Source organism: Polypterus senegalus, chromosome 14 (genome assembly GCF_016835505.1).
Source record: "Polypterus senegalus isolate Bchr_013 chromosome 14, ASM1683550v1, whole genome shotgun sequence".
NCBI classification, from domain to species: Eukaryota; Metazoa; Chordata; class Cladistia; order Polypteriformes; family Polypteridae; genus Polypterus; species Polypterus senegalus.
Window position 1 is genome coordinate 118500502 of NC_053167.1, and position 25308 is coordinate 118525809.

At 35.8% G+C, this 25308-nt stretch overlaps 1 protein-coding gene across 1 annotated transcript in view; it reads right to left on the reverse strand.

Annotated features, from left to right (window-relative positions):
- Positions 1-25308, reverse strand: part of cdc73 (cell division cycle 73, Paf1/RNA polymerase II complex component, homolog (S. cerevisiae)) — a 342051-nt gene that overhangs the window by 279904 nt on the left and 36839 nt on the right. Inside the window, exon 7 of the mRNA XM_039734564.1 lies at positions 22700-22916. Coding sequence (XP_039590498.1) covers positions 22700-22916 — 217 coding nt within the window. The remainder of the gene's footprint in view (positions 1-22699; positions 22917-25308) is intronic.

The following is a 25308-nucleotide window of genomic DNA, read 5'->3' on the forward strand; positions in this document are numbered from 1 at the left end:
GATGACAACTTATCGTCTTTCCTTCAAATATACTAAAATTTTTCTGTAATGGAGAAATAGCTCAGTGATTAATTTCTAATACAAAAGTTTTAATAATCAGTTGCCTATGCATATTAAATTATTTCAGTTAGTTAGTTGAACAGTTTTGAGTAACAGGAACAACTGAACAGTGAAACACAACACTAATCAATCAACAGTTTCTTAATTTTGAGCCGTATCACAATGCCAACTAGTGTACCACTTTGATTGACTAAATTAAAATTTCAGCCTTTAACCTACTTACTGTTAGACCCAAGCATCACTCATGCTGCAAAACCAGTGCTAAAAGCGTTAGTCCCGAGTGTCTATCGGGCAATGGTATAGACGTGTCTTGCATAAGTGTTAGATCAAGAATTACTCAGACTGTAAAAAGTGCCAGTAGCGTTTGTGCAGAGCATTACTCAGGCAACAGCACAGGCATGACTTGTGTAAGCATCAGGCTCAAGTGCTGCCTGGCAACACTGCAGACACGTCTTTTCCTAATTTCATAATGGAGTCTCGTAAAAAACACCTCTCATCAGCAGTGGTGACAAGGTGAATTTGTCTTCAGGCAGTGAAACTGAAATAGACAGTGAAACAAAGTGATTCTGATAAATCTGAAAGTGAAACAAACATCACTTGCATATGTGCAGTGTGCAGATTATTATTATTTTCTACACTTCTGACTTTGTAGTTTTATTGTTTCACAGTAGAAAGATGAGATTTAACAAAACAAATTAATTTTTCAAGCCAAAAAAGCAACACGTTTTGCAAGTTTTTTGATGGAAAAATGTAACGCTAAGGATGTTAAAAATCATATGAATATGAAAAATAAGACATTATTGATTTTCTTGTCTATTTATTCAGCCAGCTGCTCAAACATACCAGTTTATTTGCATTAGTTGTTCAAGAGATGGTGTCCAAATACAGAAACATTCGCAAGAGACCCGAGTTAGAAAATGTTACTTTTTAAATTAATTTAGCTACATTACTCATTACTTTAAAAAAAGTAAGTAAATATGTATATGATATAACCAACATAAAATTACAAAGAGGCTGGAAAGAGAACGGGAAGGATTTTTGGACATCATAAGGACTGAACAGAGTTGGAGATAGAAAAAGAAATTAAGGTTGAGGGATAGAAAACTTGGGAGAGATGATGCTAAATATGAAGCATTTCAAAGAAAGATTGGGACATCTAACGTCTGAACAAATTTTGGGGACATGGCACCAAAAAAATCAAAACATTTTGGGCAATGATCATCTTGACAGCTGCTCACATAGTACAAAAAGACAGTGAAAAGAATGAATAAGTGGGAAAGGAATTTATTCTAAACACTCAGCTGTAACTGGGATTAATAAAGTATCTATCTATCTATCTATCTAACTGGTTATTACAGTATGCTACAAGAAACGAAAGATGTTGATTCCCAAATATTAAATGATGAAATGAACTGAAAAAAGTAAAAATGTGAGGAGGATCTGAAGGAACATTGGCACAAAAAACCTTCTGCAAACAGAGAAGTTTTAAGCCACAGAATAGAGATCAAAACATAGATGATCAAAATAGGACTGGAGAAAGTATTACTACAGGGCTCTATGAAGATACTGAAAAGTAAGGGAGAGAGATGATAGTCCTTTCTGGCACCATTTGTCTCTGAAAGGCTTGAAAAAGATTTACACTAGTGAGAATTAAAGCCATGGGGGGAAATATCATGTCATGGTTAAATTAATAAAACCCTCAAAAAAGCTTCAAGAGATAACTGCAAATAATGCAGTCGAAAGCCTTGACTGCATCAACGATTCAAAAACCAAATTTTAAAAGCTTGTGGCTGAATAACTAATTCACTAAACGTAGTCAGTTCTGAAGAACAACAAAGGAAAGCTGACCACAAAATGTCTTAAGAATTTATATATTCTGGAGCATGCACAAAACTTTTTATTATAGGATATTGAGAAAAAAAACTGACTTAAAACACAAAACATAAGCTTCTGCTAACCTGACTTCATCACAGTGTAATATCATGTATTTTGAAGACAGACACTCTGGCCAACTGAAGACCTAATGGTTGAATGATATGTTTCCATATGCCTTTGGCAGGAGAAAAAAAAATATACAAGTGAAATCAAATGGTAAACACAAGTAACTTAAAGAAAACTCCAAAATCCTTGGAGGGAGAAGAATTTGAACAACAGCTAGTAGAACAGTGCACCAGATAAAATTCCTCTCACAGTATGGATTTAATAAAACAAAATTTACCAGTATACTCAATGCTATTAAAAGACTTAGAACATAATTTACTTTTAAATGAAACTGCAAGACTTCTTAAATACATAGTGATAAGGATTTTTGGCCATACCGCCCATCCTAGCAACCAAATACAAAGTCAATAAAAACCAGACAAAATTGCTGCCTACACAATTCTGAAGCTGTGGTGTATAGAACAACACAAAACCAGAAAGTAAATGGGGAAGGGAGGCACATGCTTGTTTTGTGTGTGTGTATATATGTATATATATATATATATATATATACTGCTCACAAAGATTAAAAGGAACACTTTTTTTTATTGGGCCTGGCATGAAATCAATTAAACCTATCTGATAATTTTCTGGTTGGTTAAGCAGCTGAGGTCATTGTTAATCACTTTCAGCTGTATTGGTGTTCATGGACTTAACGACAGGTGCACTAAAGTGGCAACAATTAGAAAACCCTCAAAACAGGACTGGTTTTACATGTGGAGGGCATTTCAAGTTTCTCCCTCTTGATCTTTATTGGCTGGTTTTCCACTCGTGCTAGTTTTGGCTTAAATAATCATCTCTACTGGCACTATGAGGCGATTCCTTAACGCTACAGAAGTTGCACAGGTTGTCCCTGTGCTCACTGCCCAGCACCGTGGAGCTGGACTGGCATTTGCTCAAGAACACCAGAATTGGCAAGTCCGCCACTGGCGCCCTGTACGTTTTACAGACGAGAGCAGGTTCACCCTGAGCAGCTGTGACAGACGTGAAAGAGTCTGGAGAAGACAAGGAGAACGATATGCTGCCTGCAACGTCGTTCAACATGACAGGTTTAGTGGTGGGTCAGTGATGGTCTGGGGAGGCATATCCATGGAGGGACGCACAGACATCTACTGCGTAGGAAATGGTGCTCTGACTGCCATAAGGTATCGAGATGAAATCCTTGAACCCATTGTCAGACCCTACGCAGGTGCAGTAGGTCCTGGTTTCCTCCTAATGCACGACAATGTCCGGCCTCATGTGGCAAGAGTATGCAGGCAGTACCTGGAGGATGAAGGAATTGAAACAATTGAATGGCCATCACGATCCCCTGACTTAAACCCAATAGAACATCTGTGGGACATTATGTTTCGGTCCATTAGGCGCCGCCAGGTTGCTCCTCAGACTGAACAACAGCTCAGGGATGCCCTCATACAGATCTGGGAGGAAATGCCACAAGACACCATCCGTCGTCTCATTAGGAGCATGCCCCGACGTTGTCAAGCATGCATACAAGCTCGTGGGGGCCACACAAGATACTGAAAAGCATTTTGAGTAGCAGAAATTAAGTTTTTGAAAAAATGGACTAGCCTGCCACATCTTCATTTCACTCTGATTTTAGGGTGTCTACACAATTGAGCCCTCTGTAGGCAGAAAACTTTTATTTCCATTAAAAGACTTGGCATCCTTTTGTTCCTAAGACATTGCCCTGTCGTTATTTATATAGATATCCAACTTCATATATATACACACACATACACATACTGGAACTCCTTTATACCAAGGATTGTCAATAATAAAGAAAAAATGAAAATACAAGCTGATGCACATAACTCGCATACTCTTTTTAGATCCTTCTGTGGTTTCACATAAAGCAGAGTTCAACAGGTCATATGAGAAATCCTAGCATCTCCTCTCTACTGAATAATAAACAGAGGTAATCTTTAGTGTAGTGTACATAAATTAAAAATATACAGTAATCCCTCCTCGATCGCGGGGGTTGCGTTCCAGAACCCCCCGCGATAGATGAAAATCCGCAAAGTAGAAACCATGTTTGTATGGTTATTTTTATATATTTTAACCCCTTATAAACCCTCCCACACTGTTAACATTAATAGAGCCCCCTAGAAAAGAAATGACACCCATTAGTCAAACGTTTAAACTGTGCTCCATGACAAGACAGAGATGACAGTTCTTTCTCACAATTAAAAGAATGCAAACATATCTTCCTCTTCAAAGAAGTAAACGTCAGGGGCAGAGAATGTCAGAGAGAGAGAGAGAGTGAGAGTAAAGCAAACAATCAAAAAATCAATACGTGCTGTTGGGCTTTTAAGTATGCCGAAGCACCGCGATAAAGCGGCATTTTGTAGAGGAGCTTCCGTATCGTCTAGGCAAACAGCCTCTGTGCAAACAGCCCCTCCGTCAGGCAGAGAGAGTGAGAGAGACAGAAAAAAGCAAACAATCAAGCACCGCGTGGGAAGCACATCGTATATCACTGAGGAGTTTTATTTAATATGTAATACATGCTCTGATTGGGTAGCTTCTAAGCAATTCACCAATAGCGTCCCTTGTATGAAATCAACTGGGCAAACAAACTGAGGAAGCATGTACTATAAATTAAAAGACACATTGTATGCAGCAATCCGTGAACCAGCAAAAAATCAGTGATATATATTTAGATATGCTTACATTTAAAATCCGCGATGGAGTGAAGCCGCGAAAGTCGAAGCGCGATATAGCGAGAGATCACTGTAGTCTTAATTTTCTGCTAGTCCTAAAATTCAATTTCAACGCACATTACCTCTTCAACAATGCATTCAGAGAGCTGTCCTTATTCTACTAGAAAAAATGTTTTGTTCTTTCTTTAAACCTGCTCTATCACTTCACCTTATTAAATCATTTGCCCTTACCTTTTTGGCAACTGTTATTGTCTTTAACAACAAAAAAAAAAAGAATGTTTACAAGATACACACAGCAACCCTGGAATTATTGTACTTTATGTTGTTTATTGCCATTAGTTTCATATTTTAGTATTCAGAGAACAATCAGTTATTTAAAGAAACAATATTTCAAGCCTTACTGTTCAACTTAAAAGGAAGTTAAAAAGAACAAAGGATATACAATATATTTAGTTCAGGGACCTGTACAACACTATCTCCTGGAATATACTAGTAACTAGGAAGGGTCGTTGCCCATGAATAAAGAGCAAAACTCAATCATCCACTAATAGTTGAACACTACTATTTTTTACTTTAAAAATAAAAAGCCCCGATCAAATGGCAATTCTGAAAGCAATGCCTCATATGGAGCCAATAGCAATTATATTTTTAAAAATGTGAAAAAATTGAAAAATAATTGTAAAACTAGCACAGACCTATAAATCAGTTTGGCATTCCCTAAACTAATAGCAATGTGTCGTGCACATGGAAATCTGCCAAACGTAAAATGCAGACATTGCCACATGTAAGGCAGAAGCCAGCAATTCAATACCTATGAAAACAACACAAAAAAATCACATTAATCCAAACCCACCCCTTTCTTAAAAAAAAAATCCTTCTGCAATCAGTTATTTTAAATACATTATTCAGTTTAAGTGCATTTGTGAATATAAGATATTACAAATGTTTAAAACTAAATTAAAAGTTTGAGCCGAATGTACAAATAAAGCAGACACAACGTTAAGAGCTGAAAAACGGCACCCAGAAGTCAGCATCAGTGTTGTCAGTACAAGTGAGACAAATCAGAAAATAAAATAAACACAGGAACTGTCAATTTAAAATATAGAGGTAAAAGATGCTGCTTTCATACAAAGCTATTTATGACTATAAAAAGAAATGGCATTTTAAGAGTGATAACTACTTTTTCATGGCCACAAGAAAACTTACTGTTTTACAACACCTTGGTTACAAGGTCATACTGTGATACAAGAAACTATCTGCTTGAATGAACTTTTATTAATGGATTCACTATGCTGTATTAAAAACAACTACAAAATATACAAGTAAAATGCAAAGTCATATTAAATGACATTTTTAAAATGTTATAAACAAATTGGACAGGTTGATATGAAGTGGCAGAGTATTATAAAATATGTAGTCTTTTGACAGCATCATTCATTGACTCAGTTGTTTTGCTGCTAGCAATAAACCACACAGAAATTAAACAATAATTCAAAAAGAAAGCTACAGCAAAACAAAATTCAGTTACAGTATTTTTACTTAAATATTGTACTTAATGCAAAGAATAAAAAATGTAATTTATAAACAAGTATGTAATTTAACACTTTGTCTTTCATTATGGGCTGGATATCTACAATCACTTCTTATCATACCTTTATTTCCATTTTGCTACATTATAATATTATTGAATCTGTCATTATATAACCTACAGTCAGGTGAAAAAGTATGTACACTCCATGAAATGTTTATTCTTTCTTAACATATGTGGACATCAAGATTTGATCTTCACTTAAACATTACCTATAGATCAAGGTTCAATAATATAATTAACAATCATACTACATCTATATTTTGCAGTCCACTGTAAAATGTAAACAAAAATGTAAATAAGCGCAAACTTTACAAGTAGAAAAAGTAAAAGAACCCATACATTTATATCCTGAGCAAATGATTAAGACATTATTAGAGAGAATCTTGGAGGAACCTCTTATTTAAATCTCAGACCTTTACTTAGATTTTCTCTTGGTTGCTGAAGTATATGTTATCACCATACCTAGATCTAAAAAGCTCTCTTAGGCATGTTTTCCTGTCCAGAAGGATTATCAGTGCAAGACTAAAGTCGACTCATGAATTTCTAGACAAAGACCAGGATATCTGGAACTATGTGGTCTGGACAGATAAAGCAAAGAGTTATTTTGCCACAAAGACTTGTCTGGCAAAAACCTAAAACAGCATTTGACCAGAACCACCAGACGCCAGCTGTAAATCATGGTGGTGCAAATGTTATGGTTTGGTGCTGCTTTGCTGTATCAGGGCCTGAGAAGTTCACCATCATATAATCCACTATGAATCTTTCATTGTACCAGAGAGTGCTTGAGGTTAATGTGAGACTGTCTAAGCTCTACTGAAAGTGAACCTTCCAACATGATTATAACCATGAACATACCAGTTAATCCACTGACAAACAGACAAAAAGAAATAAATAGAGGGTTCTGAAACAGCTAAGTCAAAGCCCAGATCTGAATCCCACTGAGTCGCTATGGGAGGATTTGAAATACAGGTCATTCCTCAAACATTTTACAGCTTAAATAATTCTGAATGGAAGAGTGGGAAACATTTTTCCCCAATCAATGACAAAGATGGTTAGACAGCTCTAGAAAATGCCTACTTCAGGTCGTTTGTACCAAAGGTGGCAATGCCAGATTTTAGAGTTAAGGGAGTATGATTTTTCTACATACAGAACTGGCATACCTGTTCATTTTTCACTGCATAAATTTTGTACAGTCAAATTAGCCTTGTTCTCTTCCAGCTTACATAACCTTTGCCTAAAGAAATTCTTTAATTGAAGATCAAATCTTCATATGACCACCTATCTAAAAAAAGGAAAAAAAAAAAAAAAACATTTTATGGAGTGCAGTTACTTTTTTCATGTGACTGTGTACCTGACAGTGTGTCAGATTATCTTAACAATGGTTTGTAGCAATGTGTGCTTGAATATTAAAAGTATTATGAATTCAATTACATTGCTTTTTTGTTACAATTGGCTACTCACCTTCCAAACTACACTCAAAGAATAAAGACAATAGGTCCAAACCAACAGTGCCCACTTTCCCCCCACTAAATATGTATCAAACAAACCTGAAGAATTAACTTTAAGGAATTACTCAATACTTTTCATGTGCAATCTTATAATCACAAAACTCAATTAAACCTAAGCACATTTTCAGAAGAACAAATTAAGTTTAAAACACCCCACCCTCTTAGAAAATGTCATACATACACATATTGCAAAAGAGTAAATTATAGTACTCACAACAGTTAAGTTTTATTAAACAAAACTGTATCACTTAAACAAAGAGCACTTCTGCCATCTAGAGAGGGAATAAAAACCACATAGCAGACATCCTACAGTAATGAAGCCTAATAAGAGACCTGTAAAACACTTTTCACATTATTTCCTGATCATACAGCTAAGATAATTGTGTTTACTCTAATTATTGGCAAACACAGCAGTGTTCCTTTCTTTTTCTTCTTTTTTTGAGTAATACAGTGATCCGATTATAAGACTGCAACACCCCTCTAGACAGAGAGTACAAAGAATAATGAGTTAATCTGCTGTGGCTGTTAAATAGGTTTGCATGCAAGTCAAAGTAACACTATGGATTGTAAAACACTATTTTGAGCTTAATCTAAAAATAAATTGCCTGAGGTGCTGTGCACTGATGACTGAAATGTCATGTAATATGCCATCTGAACACAATGATTTTTTAGAACATGATGATACAAACGGTTGCAGTGACTAACTACAAAAATGTGGCAGCATTTACTTGGGGCTCATTTTTAAATATTTAAATAATTTTAAAAATTGCAGTGCTTTTTTTTTTTTTTTTAATTCATTTCTATTACATTTCTTACTAAATGAAAGGGTTACTTTAAGGTGGATTTTAGCAACTAAAAGATATGTAATTTCAATAACATTAAAGCAGTGCTACAGCTGAAACACTACATGAATAAAGACATAACAAATGTTACAGAAAGTCCACAGAAAACTGCTAGACTGACTCCATGACAACATACTTTGAGATGTGGGCAAAGCAAAATGAAATTAACCTATAACAGTATCAATATGGGGTGGCACTAGTTCCAGAGATGTGGGTTCAAACCAATCAAATCATCTATGTGCAATGTATATGCAATCCCTATCTCTGCATAGTCTTTCCACTAATTTCCCAAATATATGTTAAGTAAACTTGTAAATATAATCTGGACCAATATGTGGCTGACTCAACGGGGTCTTGGAGGGCCATGGTGCTTTCTGGTTTTCTTCCAGCCCATTTTTTATACAAAACAAATAAATGACTGAAACTAAGCAAGTTTTAAAACATTTGTGCTATACTATGCATAATCTGAAGGTGGTGTTTGACTCTGTTTTAAAGGATAAATAAAAGCCACTTCTAAATCTACTTACTTCCATTTAATGAACATCATACAATTTCATCCATATATTAATGTCACTGCTTTTAAAATACTAATTAATGCTTTTGTTCTTTCTCTCATGAACCATTGTAATGCTTTACATGTCCGCCAAAACTATCCATATATAATCTTTAAATGGTACAGAATTCTGCCGCTTTAAATTTTGAAAGGTACCAAGATGTGTTCAAACAGGAAATGAAAACTCCACAGCTGAGAATCAGCACTGATGTCCCAATTCTACTCGCTTCTGATTCACAATGTCCCCAATTCGATACCGATTTTATGTTGACTGAATTAGCATGCACCAATATATTTGAAGTGGTGGCTTTTGTAGAGATTACTTAAACCATGCATAGAGAACATTAAAATAATGTGACAAACTTCAGTAATGCTTTATTTGAAGAGTATCTACATAGCAACTTCATAACATATTCTTAAGCATGGAAAGACATTCACGAATAAATACTTGATGAACAGTCAACATTAGTATGTGGAAGATCTGGAACAAAATATCATTGCTCTAAAAACCTTTCACAGCACAGTATTCATTCAAAATTCACCATAATTTAACATATGTATCGACATATCACAGTCCACACATATTGGGAGAGGGGTGATCCTTGTTTTAAGACAATACAATGGCATCTACTTTATAAAACATCTGTATCATCTTGAGAATAACATTGTAAAATAATCAAATAAATAAATAATCTTAAATAAATCTTAAATGTTATTCAATAATCTATTTGTGTGTTGTGAATCTCCATGTAAACGCCCTTCAACTAAAATGGTAGCCAAATATATTCCCCTATTGGACATTTAAAATAATCCTGAATTAGTCTAAAGACACAGCGGGAAGACTCGCGTCTTTCTATAATTCTACAAGTTACACATATCTTCAGTTGCTCATTTGTAGCAGTCACGGTACTCCATCTTGAAAATGTGCATTTTAAAACAAATATCTTGAGTTGATGCTTGTTGACAGCAGCATTGAATGAATGGAACATTAAAAGAAAAGGCCACCATGACTGACAGCGCCATGATTATGGAGCTATCTCAAGTCGGTTGCTTTGAGCACAAGCCACTTTTGTATCACAGGTTGCTCTGAGAATTCGAAAAACTGCTCACTTGCCTTGCTGAGAGGGTGCATTGCTAAATTTTTTTACCGTAGCTATACTTCTGGCCACATGCTTAAAAAGAAGCAACATTGACTGGACTTGGAAAAACAGAAACTTGTGATTGATGTACTCATGCGACAGCACACTGTAAATGCTAGAAAGGTTTTTGGAACAACAGAGAGTCATCTTAGCAGCTCCGTATATAGGCAGTGGGGTGGCTCCCAGTGTGACTGTCATGCAGCACATTTGACTGCAACACATCCACCATAGGTGCCCGGTCATTTTTAATGTGTTATTGTTACGTAGAAATCTGCTTCCCTGACTGTTGCAAGTTAGAGCTAGGATACTCTCCCAGCTGGCCTGAGAAATGAGGCAATGCTTTACTTAAGATCTTCATAAAGCCTCGCTACAATAACTTCACTCAATTGCTTTCTGGTTGGTATAGCATACCGCGATTCAAAGACCTGTATCATTTGTCAAAAGCGCTCATCTTCAAAAATGATGTAGGGTCTCTCATCTTTACATATAAAACCTGCTATAAATTCTGTTATTTTTTTGGGCATGAGGCAAATTAAACGGAAGCTTGAAGATACTCGCCATCTCCATTGTAGATTGTTTAGGCTCTGCTTATTTGGATGTTTGTGTGTGGCATCGGGATAAATGATTTCTCAAATTTGTTGTTTTGACCTTATGAATAATATTTTGGATGGAACTGGGCAGTGGGAGGTTAAATTAATTTTAAAATTTTTTAACCTCATACTGCCCAACTCTCACCAAAATGCCACATAAGGTCAAAAACCTCTGCAAGTTTTTCATTTTAAATTCAAATTTATTGTTGAGAATGCATAGATAAGTGTTAAATGTCAACACTTACAAAGTTTTTCACACAACACCATAATGGTGTTACTTACCTCAATCCTTTAAAAAAATGTATGAAATTAACATTTTACTGGTTTTAATGGGGATTTCAATACATACACTTTAAAAGGAGTACTTGTTCAGTTTGGTTCATTATTACTAACACCTGCCAAATCGTTACACAGCCCTGGTGTGGTGATTGATGACCAGCTTTCCTTCAAGGACTATGTTCCTTTGGTCTTGCAGAATCACGTTGTACAATATTCACAAGATCAGAACATATCTGATAAGAGCATGCTGCACAACTCCTAGTCCATGTGCCAGTCTTGTCACGGCTGCACAACTGCAACTCTCCGCTTGAAGGAGGAGCAACGGCACGTGTCACCAAGGATCGCTGAAGATGGTTGTCAGCATTTGGATACAATTAAGAGAGCAAACTTTAAAGAAAATGATGAATTAAAAAGGAAATAACTTAAGCATTTCAAGCTTTGACAAAAATATAAAATTCTTCAGAATTTCCTTGTATAACAGAATAAAAAAAATCACGACTGGTCTCCCCTAGACTTTCTAATATACTCAGATATGGGGAAGGATACTGAAGAGTAAACTGCAAGACAACGATTATATTTTTATGCTATGTACATTAAACAACCGTTAACAAAAAATCTAATCATATTAATATATTGAAAAATTATTATAAAAGTTGAATAAATCGGACTCTGCAGCTGCATGAATAAAAGGTAAACTGCCACTTCTGGTTAGCTGAAATAGCCCAAAAGTTGATAGAAATCTACATTTCACATCTAATACTTGTATGCAAAATTTGGTTGACCCAAGTGAAGGCATATTCAAGTTATCCAAAAACGTTTTCTTCACCTCAGGGAGGTCTAAAATGTCGAGGTTCTCCAAAATCGACATGTAATCATCCAAAGATTCCAATACCTTTCCTATACATCGTATAAGAGAAAGTAAAAAGAATAGCTCACTAAATAATGAGATCCAATAAATTAAAAATGAGACTATTTTTGTGAAATAAGCTCAAACAAAATCCTACATGCACAGGAGGCAAAAAGTGGATTGAGACCAAGTGGTTGAGAAGCGCTGGTCTAATGGATTCTACAATTTCTGTCTAAATTAAACTAAATAGTAAAAAATGGAAAGACTTATGTTGACCACATCCCCAGTATTCTCAGAAGTATGGCTAAGAATAAACAGTCATGCATAACAAAATACTAAAACACTTACAGTAACAGTATATAAAAACAATGTATTCCATTCTGAGGGAAAATGTCTGATATACAAAATGAACAATCTTATGTTAGACTATAGCTCTGCTGCCAGCTTGAAGCCGATCAGGTACTACACAACTTATTTCAGTTTAAGGTTCTCAAAGAAATTGAAACACACACACACACACACACACACACACGAAACATGAATCTTATTAAGCCACACATCACAGTAAAAAGAGGTTTGAGATTTCTAGGTCTAGGCACTAAACAGATGTATATTTATAGATTTGCAACAGGTTTTATTAATTTACACAGGGAAACACAATGGTGTGAGATGTCATTTTTAAATATCACATGATCACTCAAAGCTCATGCTACTGAAGTCCACCAACATTAGAAGGACCAAAAATGGTAAAGTGCAAATTGGCACTGATGCAATAAATAGTATCTGACCTATAGAACGACTGATTTACCAAACTACTCAACATGAGATATGCAGGCTGAAAATACACAAAAGTAAAACAAATGCTTCTTTAAGCTGACTCAACATTGTCTCCCAACCATTAGGCTGATTTATCAACGCATATAATAAACAAGTATGTTATCTCAGCCTCGCTGGCGATACAAATTATACTAGCAATATTTTAAAATGTCTCTGCTCACAATATTTTCAAGTATCAGCAAAACTGTAGTCATAAGTATCCATTCATAAAACTAAAGCAAATTTTAACTGTTTTGCAACTAAAAAATATTTTGCTAATAAATGAACTGGTCAGCTGCTATTTTGATGAATCAATCAATCAGAGGTTTTACATAAGTTTTGTTGCGGACTGCAAGGTCTAGATTTACTGCACACGTACATATTCTTTGTCAAAAAAAACTAAATCGGATTCTGCACTGATGGATATGGATTTACAGAAGTCACAAAAAAATAAAAGAAAGTAACTCTAAGATCGCTACACCAAAGATGAATGAAAGAGGGACCACCTTTACTTTAATGGGTTTTCTTCTCAGGTACTCCCATAATACAGCTATGCTCCTGTAACAAATCAGCTCATTTTTACAGACCATACAAGACACACATTTTTTCCTAGTTGTGATGTCAAAACAGCTCTCCACTTCGGAGTTCTTTGCTTTCTGACCATCCTGTCTGCATCCTTCACATCATACATTTTGTGTCAATGAAGGGACACATGTATTATGTAACAACTCAACTAATCAATAACAAATTTAGTCAGAAACTGTTTTCATCATTATTATCAATAAGATCTAGAAGATGCTGATGTACAGTATTAGAAAATATATGGCCTTTCTTAAGTCTGAAAAATTCTTTTCTATCTAAGTAACATTCAGCACATCAGGGTTGTGCGATATACCAGCACTGTAAAGGTACCAAAAACACAATTTAACTAGCATTTTGTTAATTCTGACAACAGAAATAAATGGGAGATAACCCAACCCCCCCCCCAATGCTTCAATATCATATATGTATTACATCTAGTTCAAAATCACCAAGGAGGAGTCGCCCTGCTCTTCAAACATATGTTAATATAACCACAATTTAGACTCCATGGAGTAGTCTTCTCTCAGCATCTAGCCACCAGTCCCTGTAATGAGTGAAAGAAGGCATGCAGTTTAGGGGCAGGAAGCGGGGATGAAAGCAGCTTGAAGGCGGTTTGTTGGGTATGGGAGGGTTTGCTGCCAAGTTATTTGTTTTAACATTTGTGTCGATCCAGCAACAGAGTACACCAACATGACAATAACTTCAATCATTTTATTTAAAGTGTGGTTTTGCCATTAAAAATCATTATGCATGTCATTAATTCACTGACATCATACTAACTCTGTTGTATGTATCAAGAGTTTTTTTTTTTTTCTTCATAAAACTCAAGCTCATCCATATTGCTCTTTCTCTTCAAGCAAATAATCCAATGTAACCCCTTGGCATTCTTCTAATCACCAAGACAGGAATGGAGCTTCTACCTAAATCATGCACCTAACAGAAGATGTTCTTTTGTAACCTGTATGCTCAGCAATATTTCTAATGTGCAACCTTTAACTGCTCCTTCAGATTCTCCCTCACTATCTCCTTATTTACATATAATCTCTTCTCCATACATTTATGTCAATGAGACATAACCAGCAGCACTTTCATTGCATCCTTTTTGAACTGTTTTGAAAGACCATGGTTTCATTGAACAATATATCCATTCTTTCTGAAAATTTTACAGAAATCTATTGTGCAAACTGCAAAATCACAAAATGCATTAAAACTTCCTCAGCACATTATCACAACCAGAGTCATTAACCTGACTTGCTAGGAATGAAGAGAATATGCTGTTTACTGTGACACTTCAATGTTAAACAGTTATTTTTAAATAGGAAGCAATTCTAAACATAGTCCAATAAGCATTTTGTCACAAAGAAATGCAGCTGTGATTTTACTGTCACTCAGCATTGTTTCATAAAGTTAAAAAAAAGAAATGTACAAATAATTGGAATCAACTACTTTCAGCAAAATGTACATCATAGACAGGCACTTCTGTATGTGCTTAGTTGGCTGTCTCAGCACATGAACTGGTCATGTTAACCTTCACTGAGATAGCTGTTGATAAAATGAAAAAGGTAGCCTCCTCATCCTCAATGTGTTTCTTGCTCTTCATGTAACTTGCTATTGCATCTTCATTCATGTTCCTCATTGTACTAGATTTCCCAAATAATATATATGTCACATGTTCTAGTCTTTATCTTTTTGCAGGCATTGCTTGAATTTTAGATCTTTCAGCCACCATACATACAATACAAGGTTACTATACATACATTTAGCCAGCATTCTGCCATGGACGTTAGGCTAATGAACAGCTCACTTTAAAACTCCAGCAAGAGAATCTGACACAGTGTGTAAAGTACAAGCAAATGCAGTAAGTTTTTAAAAACTTTTCTAACTTGCAAATAAAATCTATACTAATAAAAGGCAAAGCCCTGACTGACTGACTCATTCTCCAACTTCCCGTGTAGGTGGAAGGCTGAAATTTGGCAGGCTCATTCCTTACAGCTTACTTACAAAAGTTAGGCAGGTTTCATTTCGAAATTCTACGCGTAACGGTCATAACTGGAACCTACTTTCGTCCATATATACAGCCATAGCCTGCAGCTCAGTCACCGTGTGAGGCGGAGTTGCGTCCCGCATCATCACGCCTCTGAGTGCCTGCCCATATAAGGTAAATATTCGTGGGTGAAGGACTGTGCTTAGCATATTCATAAGTGCAGCTACTGCGGAAACCCTCGGACGCTGAACAAGCCTTTGTACACATATCAATAGGAAAGCAAGGTGTAAATCTTAAGTTTAATTTACATTCTTAGACACGCTGCAGGCAAATCCAAAACTTAATACCGGGAATGCCTATTAAACATCTTAGATTCACGAGTACCGATTTGGGTAGTGATCACTTGGATAAATGAAACCTGTTCAAAAAACGCATTACACAATTGAGAAGTCAGCAAAAGAATATGAGGCGAGTGACGCATACAAGCGTATTCGTAAGGGCAGCTACTGCAGAGACAAAGCACGGTGTAAACCTTAAGTTTAAATTAGGTTCATAGAGACGATGCCGCTGGCGTTTGTCATGCCTATGACGAATAAGATATTCGCGAGATACAAGTTTAATGCGAAGACGCAGGGTGTAGACAAGATTTTTGATTACTTTGTAGGGGAGTTAAAATTGCTGGTGAAGGACTGTGCATATGAAAACGAATAGGAAAGGAAGGTGTAAAGCTTAAGTTTAAATTAAGTTTATAGACATGCTGCCGCTGGCGTTTGTCATGCCTAAGACGAATAGGATATTCGCCAGATACAAGTTTACTGAGAGGACGCAGGGTATAAATGAGACTTTTGATCACTTTCTAACAGAATTAAAATTGCTGGTGAAGGGCAGTGCTTATGCAAACGAAGATGAGATGGTCAGGGATAGAACAGTGTTTGGCACAAACTCAGCAAAAGTGCGAGAGAAACTTTTAGGTGCCGGGTCTGAGCTAAAATTAAATAATTGCCATGGACATCGCAAGATCGCACAAGATATTCTCGAGATACAAGTTTAATGAGAAGACGCAGGGTATAAAGCCTTGATGCTTAAGACCTGGTGAAGTCATGAAAAACATGGAAGGACGAGTTCAGATTATAGACAGACCTTGCAATGCCGGAGGCAGAGGAAAACACTAAGGTCAGATTATTCCGTTATCTTATTGGAAAGAGCGGCAGAGAATTGTGTCAGGCGCTGACCGGTGATGTAAGATCTCATGAGTTAACCATGAGCTTGATGATACGTAAATTTGATGAACATTACAACCCCAAAAAAAAACCTGAAACTGTAGAGAAGTTCAGATTTTTTTTTAAGAAATCAGCCAAGGGGAGAAAATATAGACAACTACGTCACAGATTGAAGAGTGTTAGCAGGCATATGCAATTTCGGGGAGATTAAAAGTTCCCTTATACATGACCGAATTGTGCGCGGAATCAGTGATGCAAGTTTGCAGCAAAGACTACTGGGAGAAGACAAATTGACTTTAGAGAGGTGCATACAAATATGCAGAGCCACAGAACTGTTGAAGGAGTACAGCAGAACAGTCTCACGGGCTTTCCCATTCTATACTTCTCCCAGTGCGTCTCTCTAAACCCTCCGTGCGGGAACATTATCATAAGGCTTAACAATTCTATTGTTACACCTTCTACGTGCACTCAACAGTCCTTATTATGGAGTCTTCCTTGCTTTACCACTGGCTGCTTCTTTCCATTCACCTTCCTAGCTCTTTATTTAAACAGTTTTCCTTCTCACTTTTCCGCTCCTTCGCGGTCTTCTCCCTTTTTGGTTCAAAATATGCGCCTCCTTGACTTTTTACAGTCAGTTCCCCTTATGTCACACCATGGTAGGTTTAGCACAAGTTACTACCGGGAATGCCTGTTAAACATCTTACATTCACAAGTAGCGATTTGGGCAGTGAACACTTCAAAGAATGAAACCTGTTATCTTTACAACGGTTGACAAACACGGAATGTAACTTCAAAACACCACATCCTCCAAATACGAACCTGATTGAAAGAAATAATGATAATCAAATCCTTGATGACAGCAAGACTCATAACAGTGACAAAACAATTACATTGACAATCAGGTTATGTTATTTTTAAAATGTTTCCTTTTCTTTTTCAAAACTTCTTTAACATACTACTTCTCCGCTGCGAAGCGCGGGTATTTTGCTAGTTACATAATAAAGTAATGACAATTCTGGGGTAATTGTTTTTTTTTAAACTTTTCAAAGCCTGGAAATGCATTTTTCCTTACCTTTTCCAGAATGTCTAAGAGAAAGATTTAATTTCTAAACTTTACTTATGCATAATAGCCCATTCAGTAGAAATAATTTTACTATTTTTAGTACACTGAAACTAAAAAGTGTGCTCAATTAGTATAATGTGTCATTTGGACTTGTTGAGCAAAAGTAAGAGAAGTGGTAAGCCCTGTTCAACTTAAAACTTTCCTGCATTTCACTCTTTAGTGAGCATATACATTTTTACAGGGTGCATACATTTAACATCATAACATTCCTATAACATATATCCACTTCTTTCAAATTTTCAACATAAAATCAGAAATAAATGGCTGATGATAGAATAAAGAACAGCACATTAAGAATGCAAATCAGCCAATTTGAAATATCTTCACTTCAAAGCTAAACCCAATCAACCCAACAGTGATGACCTTGTATTATAAACACTAGCTGTGCTACTACCCATCTGTGGGGATGAAATGTAAATAATCAACGTAGACCTTAGCGTTGTAATGTGTCATGCAACGTATATGCCTCTGTTATATGCTATTTGGTAAAGGATTCACAAAAGCATTAATGTTTGTAATGATGTACCATCTACTGGAATGACACCTGCCATGCATATTAGTAACAAAAAAAATTGTGATGTGCCATCTTTTAGAATGACTGAGGCATAGCATCCAAATGGACACACAAACTTCTGTTTATTAAGATGTATCACTGTTTTTGTATGTTCCATTATGCGTGTGCCTTCCATGTATTACTAAAATAAAAATTCTACAAAAGTTATGGATTTAAGGCAACTGCAAAAGTGCAAAGAGAGCTCGTACCTTTGAAATACTGTGTAAGAAAAAGATAGAAATAGCCACAATATAGATGCTTTCAAATACATCATTTCCATGGGGATCAGAAAGCATGTCTTCTGGCCAACATAGTTTCAAAAAGGAAATAATAAATAAAAACACATCAAAATGAATACAACCACAATAGCATTAAAGGCAACCTACCATTTAACATCAGTACCTAAATGGCACAAATGCAACACCTTCCTCATCTGTACTGCTCTAAAGCACAATTCAAAGAGAATGCGGATGCAGATTCCTACTTTGACCTCATACTTAATCTTGAAATGGACAGAAACATTTTTTTCAATAAAAGCTCCCAACTTTCTTCTCTGCTGAGAGCTTCTATATATTACAGGGCATAAAATTCATGCGAGTCTGTAAACCAAACTTAAAGCATCACTGACATAAGTATCCAAAACAGAACGAACGGAGAGGTCATGACTAAATCACTAGTATATTAAAGTGTACATTCAAGTTATCATTTTAGTGAACCAATAATGTTAGAATTGTAATTTTTAAGGTTCAGCTCTTCATAATATCTTCCATTTTTTAAAAGACACCTACAGGTGATGCTGGGCATTGGTAAGCAGGCATACGACACCATCAAACAAGTACTCCAACTCTAGTTGTACCCACTACATCCACAATTTCTCTCTACATTAAAGTAGGTTAACCACTTAATCTTTAATGCAGAAAACCTGTACAGGCTTTCAAGGATATACAATTACTGTTATATGCATAAATCTATTTAGTTTAAAAGGAAATAAACCTCTAATCAGATTACATGCTACAGGAAATTCAATCCAAGTTTAATTGCAATTTGAACAACAAGCTCTGGCTGAACAGATTTTCAATGCATCATTTTATTTAGTGAAACTGTCACAAGCACAAACTTTCCTAAATAAAATGTTAAGTCAAACACAGTAGATGTGATGCTTTGCCTATATTAAACACAAAAGACGGCCGACCTCCTTTCAAATCAATCAGCATTCAGGTCTTAAATAAGTTTACACAGTCATGTTGTGATGTCAAATGGAAAATTTTTAAATTCTAAAATATTCAAATCTCAGAAGATAAAATGCTGGAAACAAACGTGTACATCTAAGAGTTCATACTCTGGGTCCTGTGGCAGTGCACTGTGATTGTATTAAGTACATGCGTTTGTGCAGGTTTATTTTTCTTTTGTTGCTTCTTAATGTGATCTAGAAAACAATATGCGGTGTTAAGTAAAACAAACATGAATGATCATTTTCACTCTCACTGGAAAAGCCTGATGCACAAGTGACACTCAATCTTTCCTCCAAATCCACAAACAGCATTCAATAAAAAAAAAATATTGTCATTGTGCCTCACAGTATGTAATGCAAACTAATTTTTGATAGTCATACTGTTACAGCAACATCAAAAACTAAGCAGGACACAAAAATCACTGTCCAAAGCAACACCATTAAAGCGGAGCAACAAACATCAATAAAAAATATTACAGCATCAAACTTAAACTACAAATATTGCATAAACACGACTGGAAAACAGAAATAACCATTCTGCAAAATACTGAGTAACATTAAGTTAGTAGTGTATACTGACGAGGAACGCAAATGCTTATACATGTCAAACAGAGGAATATACCCATTTATGAATTTATTTAAAGATGTTCTGTAAAAAGCCAAAATTTCCCCCAGAGACAAATAAAATTCAATGTATCTTAATGCCAGTACAGCCATGTGCCAACCTGTGTCTTCATTTGGCCATATATTGGTCACAAAGTGTACAGGTCATTGCAATTGAGGCACTGTGGTTCTGGTGTGGGACTCCAGTAAACATATTTTAACTGCCGGTATGGAGTAGCACAAACTAATATTCGCGTTTCGGCTGCCTTTTTTCAGGGTGTCGCACAGTTTCTTTGAACTGCACCACAGTTGTGTTCCAGAAATGCCATAGGTGAACCATTTGTCATTCATGTGTCACTGCTTCACAGCAATTGATGCTTTATGGGGGACCCCTACCAAAAAACTTACTGTTCATGTATTGGTGCTGCACAGTGTTCCTTTTGTGGCGATCTACTGATACTTCATTGGGGAAAGCTTGTGTAGTGTAATGGGAGAGAAGAAATGGGCTGTAAAAGCAAAGTACTAGCTTATTTATTATTCCTACCTGCTCATCAGCTTAATTAAAAAAGGGAATATGAATATAAGTACAAATGGCCTCAACATGATCAGCTGTAATTCGGCACACGCCTGAATACTCATGCTGAGATTATTTGTTGCTGCTAATAAAAATATTTGTAGCCTACATATCTCTAGAATGAGGGAGTAAAACTCTGGAGGTCTGAAGAGGATGTTTAAACTACAGTACACAAACAGTAAGCACAGTAGGGTTGGGAATTAAAATCATTCTTTTTGATTTATTGGACAGCAGCACTGACCACTGCACAACATTTAAATATTTACAGTGGCATGCAAAAGTTTGGGTACCTTTGCTTAAATGTCTGTCACAGTGAATAGTTATGTAAGCAGAAGATGAACTGTTCACCAAAAGGCATAAAGTTAAAGATGATTCATTTTTTTATTTTAAGATAGATTATATTTTCATTTCTATCATTCACAGGTACACAATACCAAAAAAAATTTAAAAGGGCCTGAAGCAAAAGTTTGGACACCTGAAATGGCCAGTACTTAGTAACACCCCCTTTGGCAAGCATCACAGCTTGTAAACACTTTGTAGCCAGCTAAGGGTCTTTCAATTTTTAATTGGGGTATTCCATTCCATTCCATTTCTCATTGGGATAAATAAGCACAGTATTACAAAGGTCCAACCAAGCAGAACAGAAACTTTTTTTTTTTTAATAAAAATGTAATGCTGTTTTATTTTCCTAACCATGGTTTAACGTTACTGTGCCAGAATCCCTAGTATATTCGTAAAGATTATGCTACAGCAATTCTCAGTAGGCTCAGGTTCACGGACTCCTTGAGTCAGAGTTCTAACAAGAATAATAAGGCCCAGGGAAGACAATTCAACCTACTGTACAATGTCTTGCCCTACAGCTGGCCTACTTAGTCCTTTACTCCGAAAAATAATTCCAAACATGGAACAATTTTTTGAATATTAACAATTCATCATATAAATATTTTTCGGAAATGTATTGGCCTAGCTCCACCTTATGCTGTGCAAATAGCTAGTCTGAGGTCAAGGTGTGCAAATACAATGACACTGTTCACTGAGCTGCAACGCTCCCACTCTTTAAAAGTCTCTTTCCGGATGTATCTTAGAGAATATATTAGTCTTGCAGCTTCAAGCAACATACTAAAAAGTCATCTTTCTTCATGGCCTTTTTTTAACACATTCCGCTCTTTCATTTTTTAGGTTTCAGCATTTTTTACAGCTTATCCTAAATTCCTAGTTTGCCTTTCTAAAACTATTTAAGTTTTAACTGCTATAATAACCATAACAGAAAATTGATATCTCTCACCCCTAAATTTAAACACACTTTTGTCTGTGTAAGGAAGTCCATTCCTTGAGTAAAATATTGTTACTGGCTACAATTCTCTCTCTGTTGTCAATTTTCCTTATAAATGACTGAAAAAAAAATCATATTGGTGAAATGTGTAAATTCCAAGCAGACAGTACCCAGGAACATGAGTCCCACTAAGAATATTGAGTCTGTAAGGCGGCAGCAGCAAACAGTCACATGCAATTTCCTACTAAAGTTTATTTATTTTTTCAGTTAAAGAGCTTATGTTCTACATTTCTGTACATGTTTAAACCAAGATGACAAAGTCACAAGAAATTCCATCAGCTTAATACTATGACTTGCAGTTTCTTTAGGATAGAAAATTAAATGTACAGAATTCCATTTTAGGTATACTTCCAGTGTGTTTGGGGTCCTTATACTCCATTAAAATACTTTTAGGCTAATAACTCTCTTTCCCAAAACTATAGCATGATGGATCAAAATCTTTTTATATTTCTCAGGAGCTGTTATTCCTTTAATTCTGTCAATGGTTCAGAGACTCTGCTCAGAAGTGTTCCCAAGACCGTGACAGAATCATCTCTCAGCTTCATAAGAAAAGTATTTTTACCATAATTACCAACATGGTGATCAGACCACAGTTTGAGTGAAACAAGAATTGGAGGCACATTGTTATTATTACCTTTCCACTGCTCTGTAGGATTGTTGTTCTTGTTCGCCATACTCGCTCCCTACTGACAATATCACGAGTTACATCCACTTCTGCATCCACAAAACTTCTTTGTTTCAGAGCTGTGAAGTCATCATCCAGGTCAGTTTTGATAGTTGACCTTTTCTTTGCCATGATTTTAGCTTTAATAGCAGCAATCTTTTCAACTGACATAGCTTCTGAAAGAGATCTAAGAGAGCAAGAGACCAATTAGAATCAGCAGAAACACTAATTATTTTTGGTTAACAGTTAATATATCAAATGTGGCCTTCAGTTGTAACACTGTGACAAAAATAATTAAGAATAATCATGTTTGAAACTAAAAGTGCAGAGAATAAAAGACGTATAATATTAAATTAAAAGAAATTATCATCAAAAACATACCGCGAAATTACTGAAATGGGGCAGTGTAATTTCCTATCTAAAATAAAAGTATACTATGAATAGAAATGAAAAACTTACCTTACCAAGGTCTTGTCTGAAATAACTTAACTAAAACACTAAATGCATTCTGTATCAGTCACTTTGAGACACCAATTCTGCTTGATAGAGATCCAAGAACACTCCCAAATTCTTAGTTTCATCTTTTGCAACATTTTGCCATATCAATTTGGTTGTAGTGTTTCAGATGTCATTTGTTTAAAAGTAGGGAAAATGCACTTTTGATTTGACACAGGAGACCAACTTTTCCTTTCACTTTCTGACACTTGACAAACAGCACGTTAGATCAGTGTCTTGATTTATCATGAAGCACCAAGCAAAGAACATGAAGGCATTTTCTATCAATTGATTTATGTTTCTGCACATTTCTGAAGTGATGCCACAGAAATATAAACAGTTGAATAAGAAAGGTCCTGCAGTGACTATGTAAGTGCAGTCTAGTTTGGAAATACTGATGGAGGTATATAACTGTATATATTAATGGGCAGATAGGTAATTTTAACATCCAAAATACTTGGTTCAGCTTGTCTGCAGGCCACATCTTAAATTTATTCTTTTTTTTTTTTTTTGTAAATTCAGTTCTTTTCACTTGATCACGTTACACATGCGTTTACCTTCCTTCTCAATAGCTATTGCCAAACAGCCAGCGGACATGCATGTGGATGATGTTACATAGTCTACAGAAGGAACATTTCAATTTTCAAATTTGCCTTGTCGCCATGCAACACATTTTTCATGGTATTTTTGTTAAAAATCTGAGGATCATCTATGGATGGGCGTGTCCATGAAGGTTATGGCTTAGTGGGAAGCTTTGGACTACAGTAATCCCTCCTCGATCGCAGGGGTTGCGTTCCAGAACCCCCCATGATAAATGAAAATCCGTGAAGTAGAAACCATATGTTTGTATGGTTATTTTTATATATTTTAAGCCCTTATAAACTCTTCGACACTGTTAACATTATTAGAGCCCTCTAGACATGAAATAACACCCTTTAGTCAAAAGTTTAAACTGTGCTCCAAGACAAGACAGAGACAACAGTTCTTTCTCACAATTAAAAGAATGCAAACGTATCTCCCTCTTCAAAGAATGCGTGTCAGTAGCAGGGAATGTCAGAGAGAGAGAGAGCGCGCAGAAAAGCAAACAATCAAAAAATTAATACGTGCTTTTGGGCTTTTAAGTATGCCGAAGCACCGCGATAAGGCGGCATTTTTTAGAGTAGCATCCGTATCTTCTAAGCAAACAGCCTCTCTGCTCACACCCCCTCCATCAGGCGCAGAGAATATCAGAGAGAGAGAAAAGCAAAAAATCAAGCACTGCGCGGGAAGCATATCATTGAGGAGTTTTAGTTAATATGTAATACATGCTCTGATTAGGTAGCTTCTAAGCCATCCGCCAATAGCGTTCCTTGTACGAAATCAACTGGGCAAACAAACTGAGGAATCATGTACCATAAATTAAAAGACCCATTGTCCGCAGAAATTCACGAACCAGGGAAAAATCAGTGATATATATTTAGATATGCTTACATTTAAAATCCACGATAGAGTGAAGCCACAAAAGTCGAAGCGCGATGTAGCGAGGGATTACTGTATCTGCATTTTGCCACTATCATTTTGCCTTGCCATCAATACAGTTACAATTTATCGTCATCTTAACCTGTTCATAACACACTACTGGTTCACCACCAAAGTAATCTTTTTATTTCTATGCTAAGGGGCAGTTTCACCCTTACAATACGGCCTTTTCTTTTTACAGTATTGTAGTACTACTATATTAGTGATTATTTTTATTTTTGAATTATTTTTGTCAGATTTTATCAAAATTACATAGTATACATATAATAAATAAAAATGTTTAAATGCTTAATTTACATGAATGGTACTTACATTTTTCCTAGTATCATTATATCTTATTACAGTAGTTTGTGAAAAAGGATTTATCAGAAGATAATGTTGAAAAAGGCAATGTATTTCCAGGATTGACTGTGTCAACAGCTGAGGGATGGCATATTGTTGTAATATAGAAGGTTATAAAATAGATGGTTACTGAATTAAGTGATTAGCCTTCCTTATGAATCTATCAAGTCATGAATGAAAATTTGCTTTTTTCAAATAAGTGTGGTTTAAATAGAACGAGTCAC